Source organism: Egretta garzetta, unplaced genomic scaffold (genome assembly GCF_000687185.1).
Source record: "Egretta garzetta isolate BGI_Z169 unplaced genomic scaffold, ASM68718v1 scaffold139, whole genome shotgun sequence".
Taxonomy (NCBI): Eukaryota; Metazoa; Chordata; class Aves; order Pelecaniformes; family Ardeidae; genus Egretta; species Egretta garzetta.
This window is the reverse complement of record NW_009260832.1, coordinates 2839746-2849696: the sequence shown is the minus strand read 5'-3', so window position 1 is coordinate 2849696 and position 9951 is coordinate 2839746. Positions and strand designations below refer to the sequence as shown.

The following is a 9951-nucleotide window of genomic DNA, read 5'->3' as shown; positions in this document are numbered from 1 at the left end:
CCCAGAATGGGAAATGCACAGATACCAAAGTTGTGAACTGCAGCCAGACTAGCCATAAACAAGTGTCCAGTACAGAAATTATGAGTAATAAATTTAGCCATTTTTGTAAACATCTCCTCCTTACTAATCTCTTATTTTTTCCTATAATGGAAATACGTACTGTATTTCTTTGTTCCAAGCTCTGGTCTGTTTCTGTTTTAGTTTTGTGGCACAGTTGCTAAGTGCAACAGGCTAGAGACACCAACATTAATACAAACAAGTTGGAAAGTCGGTTCAAGTTATTACAGTTTTGCTATACCAGGCCATTTTTCATAGCATGTATTCTCTGTTCACAGCTGCTTTGTGAGATCTTTCATTGTGGAAGACTGGAAGCAAATTGGAGTTGTTCATTTAACAGATGTGGTTGAACGTACGTTTCTGATATGCCTTATGCAATTAACAAATCATGTCTCATCTTATGAAGATGATACATTTGCTATACATACCAGTAATTTAAAATGCTCCTCCGAAAAGCAGCATTTTTATAGACAAATTAACAGAAAAGGAGACAATACATCTCACAATACCATAAAACAAGTAAAGCCCTTTCATTAGCTGCATTATAAATTCACAACTGTTCATCACATACTTTGAATTTCTGACTGCTCAAGCAATTTAACCCTCAGTCAACTGCAGGACAAGGAAAAACATTTTAAATCGATGTCATTGTAGGTGCGAGAGTAAAAACTAGTATTACATGGTTTTAGCTCTAAAAGTTTTGCTCCCAAAAGTGAAGTAACTGTTTATAGTTCAGAAGAAAAATAATCATTGTTGACATGTCAAAAGAAAGCTGTACTAAAAATTAAGCTGCTGTAAATCCAAGTTCACTTAGATCATTCCTTAAAAAAAAAAAAATTTAAAAAAAGCTGATCCTAGATCACCTAGGTTAACTAGGAAGAGCACTAGAACACTAATTTCATGAGAAAAGATGCACTTAAAAGCTTTGTTTGAGAAATCTACTATGAAGTTTTGAATTCTTCCTTACCTTTCAAATATTTGGATTATAATTTGTTAAAAAAAAAAATAGACCAAATACAGAAAGTACATTTGGTCAGGACTTTGTCTCACTACAATTCAGTGTTTCCTATCTAAACGTGCATACCGTTCAGAGGCCATTTTTGAAATGTTATCAGTCAACAGCAACATGGGCACCAGTGAATCAGAAAACACACCTTAGGATTTTGTTCTTAAATTATATAAGTTAGATAAAACTACCCTGTCCAGCAAGTTCCGAATTTTTCAAACATTAAGGCAACTTTCATGACTTTCCAGCTAAACAGTATTATAAAAAATAAATGTCACTTCAAACCTTATATACACAGTGACAGAGTAGATTTAGCTAGAAAGTATCTTTAGTACATTAATAAAGTGTCACGTAATATTACCGAGGTTTATCAGGTGCTTGAGTGTATGTGCAATTGGAGTGGTTGCAATATTTAAAGTACTGGTTTCAAAACAGAGCGAAGCGAACGTCCTTCTTTAGTGAGTTCTCGTGTTACACACATACATGGCAGCGGAACAGCCTCCTCTCTTCTCTCCACGGCATTATAGCTACACTTCTTCAAGTGGTCGGCCATGCTTACGATGTCAGCAAACTTCCACTCATTCACGGTACAGAAGGCCGTACTGAAGCGCCAAACCTAGAAAATAAGTTGCATTTAGGCTCAAAATGTTTTAAGATACCTGAACAGCAGAAAATTAAATGTTTGTACTGTAATATTTTCAGGCAATGTTTTGCAGCTACTATAAATCATACTAAAAATCAACATGACAAAAACACACAATGCTAAATTTTGCATAGCCAGTCTCAGGCTGATTGAGATTCCAAGTCAACTCTGAACACTGGGAAGAAAGGCAGGCAATACTTTTTGCATCTGCAAAGTAGATGCAATCAGAAGTCAAATGGCGAAGTACTGCATGAACAGTCGCCACGATCCATTTCTGAAATGATCAACTTCTGCAATTCCAAATCATTGCTGCAGATATTCTGCAGTTCTGAGGGCAGGAGGGGGGAGGGAAGAACTGTGAAAACTGTACTATACAAAAGTCACCTAAAGGTTTAAAAATTATTTACATTCTTAAGGACAGGATCTTGAGAGATGAGCAAAAATTAAAATTGCTGTAAACAGTGTAAAGGCAAGAAAAGCAAGCTTTGTAGGCAACTTTCCCACTTTCATGGAATACTGATATTAAAGAATATCATGCAGTAATCATTTAATATTTTAAAATCTTGGGAAAATCAGAGGTTAATCAACTTACATCAGGTAAAAACTAGACAGACACCACTAACTTCTACTTCTTCAAGTGTGGAGAAGACTGAATCAACATGCTAGCAATTTTCACTAATCGCTGTTCTATATGACAATCTGTTTCTTGAAGGGATATTATATCAAAACCCAGTAACAACAATTGCCTTAATATTTTCCTTAATCGCTAAAAGCAGAGACATGACCAATTTAATACTTTCCCTTTCACCTTCCAAATAAGAAATAACTTACCTTTTCTTTTATCTGCCAGGAAGAACTTCCATCTGGGTACTTTCTCTTCTCCCAAAGCAGTATCACCATTCCACGTGCTTGAAGCAAGCTTCCACACACATCTCTCATTAAACGTGACACTCTTGAAAGCTGACATAAACTAAAGCCATCTAGAAAACTAGCAATGTGCTGCAGAACCTCAAAAGGTAGACTACTCAGATGGTCATTGTGAAGTCCAATTAAGCAGCTTTTTGCTGGTTCTACTAATACTGTGGATATACAAGGCTGAACTCCAAATGACCGTAAGTGGCGGTCATGAATAATTTTTGCCCCTTGTGTTGAAGGACAAAACCTTCGTTGAGAGTATGTACACCCATAATATGCCAAAGGACACCTCTGCTCCATCCAGCCATTAAGGCCAGCATGAATGTCACCATGCACATTCTTAAAATGTGATGAAAATTCATTCCTCCGAAACAACTGTCCACAAACAAATGTAAACATTGAACGCTGTTTTGTTTGGTATCTAGCCACATATTCCAATACCAAATCCAGTCCAAGGGTCTGGAATGGACTTGGATTTGAGAGCTGTGGGTTGGCATGATCACATGCAGAGGCTGAAGCTATTTCCCCCACCATTGTATTTGTGGCCAATATAGCAGATGGGAGAGAAAATGTTTGGGTCCCAAAGTCAACACGATACACATCGACAGTGCGACTTTCCGATATCCCCCTACCTCCAGGAGAGTCTCCTAGGCAAAACAACAGAGCTGCAGTGATTAGATCAATCCCCTGAAGACCCATAGGGTCTTCTGTTATCTCCAAATCTGATGTATCAACAGCTTTGTCTTCTTTTGGTGCAGACCAATAGTGGTTAACAAGGAATTTGTACGATCGATGCCGTAAAAGTGAAAACGCATCTACGTTTCTCAATCTTTCTTGCTCCACCTGCCTCTCTAACATTTCTTCTTCGTTAGCATTATGGGGAAGTAGTATATGATTAACATTGCCATTAACTAAGTGATCAGCTGATATTACTTCTTTCAGTTGTGCTGTTACAGGGAAGGAGCTGCAAGACTGTAATTCTTCATCATCATGAGATGCAGTACATTCGCCATTTGCTATACTGGATGGTTTTGAATTAGATACACCAAGATCTTCATTCTGGTCCAACACCTTTGAACATTCATTTTCCACATGAAAGCCATTACACAAAAGTGAGGAGTTATTGAGGTTTAGACTTAAATCATGGTTTTGCACTACATCATAACAAATATCACTAGAACCATTTTGCTCCATTTGTGAATTTTGACTCAGGCTATCCAAGTTAATTCCCCCAACTGCTCCTACGTTATCTTCATCTGGATATTCACGGTCAGACTTTTTATCCTGAATAATGCCATTAGAAGCTTCAGTATCTTCTTTCATCTCATGTGGTGAAATGCAGAGCCTTGAACTTAACATATTAATGTCCCTTGTAGCAGTGTTGAGGATATCCAGAGCAGCAGCTAAACTCCTTGTTGTTTCTACAGTAGCTTGATAAAGTGCACCATAGGATTCTTCATCAACAGGTATCAATCCATTTGAATGCACTGTATCTGGGGCACTTGATTTGACAGAGGTTTGCTCTCTGGATTCTGGTATTTGATCACCTGCTTTTGACATCATAGTAGCTACTTTAAGTGATTCCAATAACATGCGCTGGTCTTGAAGGGCTAAAGCCATATCTAGCTGTTCCACTTCATCAACATCTTTACTCAGATTTTCGTAAGATTTTCGGTCTGCGTAACTGACTGGCCATCTATTCCACTCCATGGTACAACATACCACACTTGCAGGACAAACTTCTAGATGATCAGCAATTTTATTTCGGGCTACTATGAAGGGACATCCAAAGCCACTATTCAAACAAGGCACTCTTTCAAGTGGACATAACATGCGATGTTCCTCAGCTTTACATGAGTGAAAAACTGCTCCACAAACCAACGGGCAGCCAATCAAATCACAGGAAATGCCAGGCTCTGGTCTCGTCATACAACGACGGCTGACACAGTTCACACAGTGTAAATGTTGCTGATGTTCCTCCATGACTGTAAATCCAATTCTGAGTGAAAAGAAAGGAGACAAAAGCATAGAATAGTAATTCAATATTGCTAATATTTACTAACAGTTATTTGCAGTTTTGCATCCTCTACGTGTACAGAGAGACGTACGTTAACACAATGTGGACTGATCAGTAGCCATTTTAACAGAAAGTATGTGGCATTTTATCTCAAAGAAATGGTTTTTAAAAGTTTACCTGAAAATTAAAGATACAAATTGGTGTCAGAGTTCAAGACACAGTCTATGCATTTATTCACCAGGTAAAAATGTTCTATAATCCTTCCCTTAAAGGTCTTTTCTGACCTAAACGATAAAAAAAAAAAAAAAAAAAAAAAAAAAAAAAAAAAAAAAAAAAAAGCTCTTTTCCCCTACCCATTGCAAACAGGTGACTAAATGAAAAACAAAGCATGATCATTGACAATGGCCTACTACCTAAAATTATAAACCATGCAACTCTACAGAGTAGGGAGATGAAATAAAGGAAGCCAGATTCATCCTCAACTCCAGTGCTCTAAATTAAACAGAGGCAACCTATTCCCTGGGCTGCTTGCTACCACCTAAGCTTCTGACACCTTCTGCACGCAGTTCTGTTTAAAGCAATCTGCAGCCCTCAATGTGTATCTCAATCCCCTTTCATTTCCCATTCTACCCCCCTCCACGCTTCTGACAGACAGCAGACCTTTACAACAGCTCTTCACTCTTTTCTTCCTCTATAGCCTATAGCGCCTCCCTTAGTTTTACAGTAGTTGTTGCATAGGGGTAGCAATTATACTACACATTAAATAAGTACTTTTACGTAAAACTTTACTACCCAACATGGTCCTATCTATACTCCAGTTCAACCCACAGAAGTTTTTTTTAATGCATCCTACGGCCATTGTGATTACAGTGCCAGCAGTTCAAAGTATAAGGGTAACATAACTTTACATAATAAGGCCAGACAGCAATAAAAATCCAAATAAAATTCATTGCATAATCTTTTATAACAAACTGACACAAACAAAAAATGCAATTCTTTGTTGCAGTAGGGAGAAAAAAAAGAAAAAAGAAAAAAAACAAGAGAGTAAACTTTGTGGTTTTGTACCATACTTCAAGATGCTCTGGGAGCTGCTCACTAGCTGCAGTGCAGGCCCACACAAGTGACCGAGCTCTACCCTACACTCTAACAAACTCCCTCTCAGAAGTGATACCAATAGGGATTACAGATCAGAGGTATCACAGAATGACTTGCACAGAGCCAAATCTCAAAATGTTGTTGTCAAAAAACACATTGCTCAGTTCCACGTTTTCCTCACTCTGCACCCTCCAGCAATTTTCTTGAAAAATAAAATGCTCACAGAGTTTAAGATTAATAGAAATGGTGCCTTATTTTATTCTACTAGCTAACAAGTGCTCTCATGCATTGTCTTCAGACTGAACACTTCTGGTTTAATGCATTAAAACTTAAATTAAAAATACTCTAAACTGTAAAAATAAAACTGATTAGTATTATTCCTTTTGTTCAAACTGAAGGTAAGAGGAAACAAAACAAGCTTTTAGACACTCCAAATTATTTAAAGCATTTAAATAGAAATCTATGTGACACTTCACTCACTTGTATTCTTTTAGCACTTTGAAATTCATGCCAACTAAGTAGCAATCAGTCCTCATCCCCCCATCCGTCGTAATTTGGATAACTCAAATATTTTAGCCACCCACTCTCCTGAACACTTCTAACAAAGAAGCATATGTGCTACACTTAGCAGGCAAAACACAGCTGAATCTTCCCCGCCATACCTTAGTGTTCATATACTGAGTAACAAGTAAGTTTCAAATAAATTGTCAAGCGCATCAGTCACCGAACTTGGTGACTGACTGACTTGCTAAACTTTTTAGCAAGCCTTTCTGGCACACAGACTGCTTTCAACGTGCATATTAAGTCAGATAGCATCTACTGCAAAGACCTGAAACATGTTCAGTAAAGAATGCAAAAGAGAAAATTGTTTGACTTCTCAGAGATATTTTTAGTTCTTCCCGCAAAGCTCTCTCTAAGTAATTCCTGCCAAATACAGCAGCCTACCTGTCACCAAACCAAAGAAAATTTCAGTTTTGCATCAATACTAGAAACCAAACTCTAGCTTTCCTCGAGTCAACAGGTGAGCAGAGATCAAAAGGAAGCTCTCAGGTTATGTGTGTATTTTAAAGCACATAACATAAAACAGAAATGCCCCCAAAAAAGACAATTGCTAGTTTATAATGCAAGAGCCGTAACAGAGTCCAGCCCAGGCTTCATGTGTCTCAACACAGTCCTGCTCCCATAAAACAAGCAGTCTGGTAGCAGAGTAAGGCTTAATTTAATCAGATACCCACAATTATGTTTAAAAATATACACACACACACAGAGTTTACCTGCTTTGCAAAAAGCTACACACCCCGCTCAGGTTAAAATGGCCAGAAGCGAGCTGCTGGCAGAGCAGAGGGTGGGGGTGTTAGCTAGCGCACACGGCTCTGTTCTGTTGCTTCTAGGCCAAAGCTGACCCGCATGCAGAGAGCTCAGAATGCAGTCAAACTGAGCTCATATTTGCCTGCACTGTTTGTGTAGACATACCCTAAATTAGTCAACCCTCATCAAATACTATCTTTAAATAGCCCTATGTGAGCTAACACAGAAGAACATTCTATTAAGACAGTAAAGCATCCTCCTCCCTAGCACACTATCTTGGTCTTTACGAGTCAGATTGTGAAACCCGAGTTGCATGATGATACTGGCTTTTCTCAGGCTCCTGGACTCCTTTCACACACAAGCTAATATTCATCAAAACTTAATGATTTCATACAAGCAACTAAAGTTTTGAAGTGTGTAAAACCTGGTGAAAACATGAAATATCACTAACAGACAGTGCAGGAAAGCCAGAGCAGACACTAAAATACCAAGCTTTACCAACAGGTAGATGCTAATTTAGTTCTGCAACAGATGCTTGCAATTGTTTTTATAAAGAAGCAGTTATGCATGTGATCAATTAAATAGCTGAAGTAACCTATTGTCTCAGTTTCCATAAACTGGAATTTCATTGGTCACTAAGAAGTTTGATATTAGCTGTCATTTCTCTTAAGATTTAAATCATTTGGCTCCTTAATTAAATATAGAATTTAAAATATCTTTGGACATCAGTAGACCATCAGCAAGACATTCACTAAAATTCTGTGTCCTGCTTACAAGCCTTAACTTCACAGCACCTGCTGCAGAACTTCAATTTACTCAGAATTTCACATCTCATTTCCAGCTTACTACAAAGTCCTTTTGTGTATATGAAATGTCCTTTTTTTGCATTTTTAATTTTAATACCAGCGCTTCAAACTCAACAACCGTTGTGGGCAGTCATGAGTTCCTGGACTGCTTCAACAGTTAAGGCTTTTGATGTAATTCAATTATCAAATTGCAAAGTCCAAATGCAAAAAATCAAATGACCCTATCAAACTGGTGAAATAATGGATAAGACCTCAAGAATTAGCACTTTCATTAATCAACAAATGATCACGACTCACTCCATTTTGTAAGCTAACCTCATGAACCACAGAGCTTAGCACCTCTCCGATTCATTGATTAAGAGCATCCACACACGAATAATTTTCCTTTGAAGAACCAGAACCAATATATCGCTAATACTACACCGAGAACAAGAACCACATGCTTCCCAAACACTGCCTTGTAAAGGAATAAAACTCTTGGGTGTAGGGGAGATAAAGAAAATTCTTGCTGGAGGTAACAAAGTGCTTTCAGTTACTCTTGATACAGAAAATTGAAAGGGTTAGCAAAGAGCGTCATTGCTGACCTGAAGGAAAATACCTGTCACCAAAACATGTACCAATAATATTTACAGTGTTTATACACCACTGTGGTGTTTGCCAGTTTGGTGAGAAGGTAAGTGTCAGATCAATGGCTACAGCAAGAACGAACAGCTGTCTTTTTCTGATAGTGTAGTGTCAGCAACTAGCTTCAGTTCATATGAGATGCTTAAGTACACACACTTGACTGTTACTAGCAGAGAAACCTAAAAATACATCCCGTTCCAGTGAGGTGACCAGTGCTCTCAGAATTTGTGCAATCACTTGATGTTATTGTACATACTATACAGTCAGCTGACCAAATCAGCCAGAACATGCTTTGAAAATCTGTCATAATTAAAAGGATTAAAATTCCAGCTGCTACAGCCACATGATTTTCAGTTGCTGTTGTAACACAAACATTAAAATAGCATAATAAGGGTTTCAGACAGCCACCACACAGTTCTTCAGCTGCAAGTGAGAGCTCTCACTTTCTTCTACACTACAAAGTGTAAGGAGCTGTACTTAGTATTATCAAACCCAAAGTCTGCTTGCTTACTTTCCCCTCCGTGAATTCTTTGGTGCCAGTAAGATAGGAAATCAGAGCAACTATGACTGCTATTGGAACCCTCCATTACTCAGCTACCTTTTATTCACCAAACCCATAAAGCTCTTTGAGACTCTTCTCTCTACCAAATTCGACTAAATAGGCCAACAGGTTCTTAAATTACTGGTTCATGGAAGTAGAAGAATAGACACACACAAGCAGTACTACAGGTTTAAACTCCCAGGAGCATCCAAATCCACCCACAAGCAGCCAAATATATGCAAACTATTCTAAAAAATTTCCTTTTGAGACTGAAGGAGAGAGTGCCATGTTTATGAATCTTCCAGCTTTTACCCAGGTTTCTCGCTAAAAGAATGGGTAACAAATCTGGTAAGATGCAGAAACTTTCAGAGAGGAAATGGCTAAGTGAGAGATTTAAGTAATAGGTGGTTATAAAAAAGACTAAGGAAAAATAGGGCAAGAGGTAGAGAGCAGTATAATTTAAAAAAATATAGAAGAAATAAAAAGCTTTAGAATATTCTGCCAAAATAGAATTGGCAGTACTATAGATAATTATTGAATAAGCTGTTTTATTTTTCTGTATCCTACCATGCATGGGAGAATAACTGTCATTCACCTTGACTCAAAGGTCTAACTATCACATGCTTTAAACAAGCTTTGCAGTCTTCTAGAAGGCAAGCTTGTCTTGTCATCCCTATCCTGTACAAAAAGTATAACAACTTTTTGTATCTAAAAACCTTACACCTCAGTCTATTACTACAATAGCATGGCCGCACTAACTTTCTATGCCATGCACGTTATGCTCCCTTTTTGGTTTTGGGGGTGGTGGCGTTTGGGCTGATTGGTTTGTTTTGATTTAACAGTTTTCAAATCACTGATGAAAAACATGAACTGGAGGTTCAGTAAGATGTCTTTGACATTATTTCAATTGGAGAATGGTAAATACCCCACTAGTTGCCA

General features: G+C 37.9%; 1 protein-coding gene across 5 annotated transcripts in view; it reads right to left on the bottom strand.

The window, feature by feature from the left end:
• Positions 1 to 1055: 1055 nt before the first annotated feature.
• FBXO30 (F-box protein 30) overlaps positions 1056 to 9951 on the bottom strand; it is a 14956-nt gene continuing 6060 nt past the window's right edge. For all 5 annotated transcript variants that reach the window (XM_035902355.1, XM_035902356.1, XM_009646962.2 and 2 more), the window contains 2 exons: positions 2538 to 4620; positions 1056 to 1679 (listed from right to left, as the gene is read on the bottom strand). In XM_035902355.1, the coding sequence (XP_035758248.1) occupies positions 1476 to 1679; positions 2538 to 4604 (2271 nt within the window). In that variant the 5' untranslated portion in view covers positions 4605 to 4620 and the 3' untranslated portion in view covers positions 1056 to 1475. The remainder of the gene's footprint in view (positions 1680 to 2537; positions 4621 to 9951) is intronic.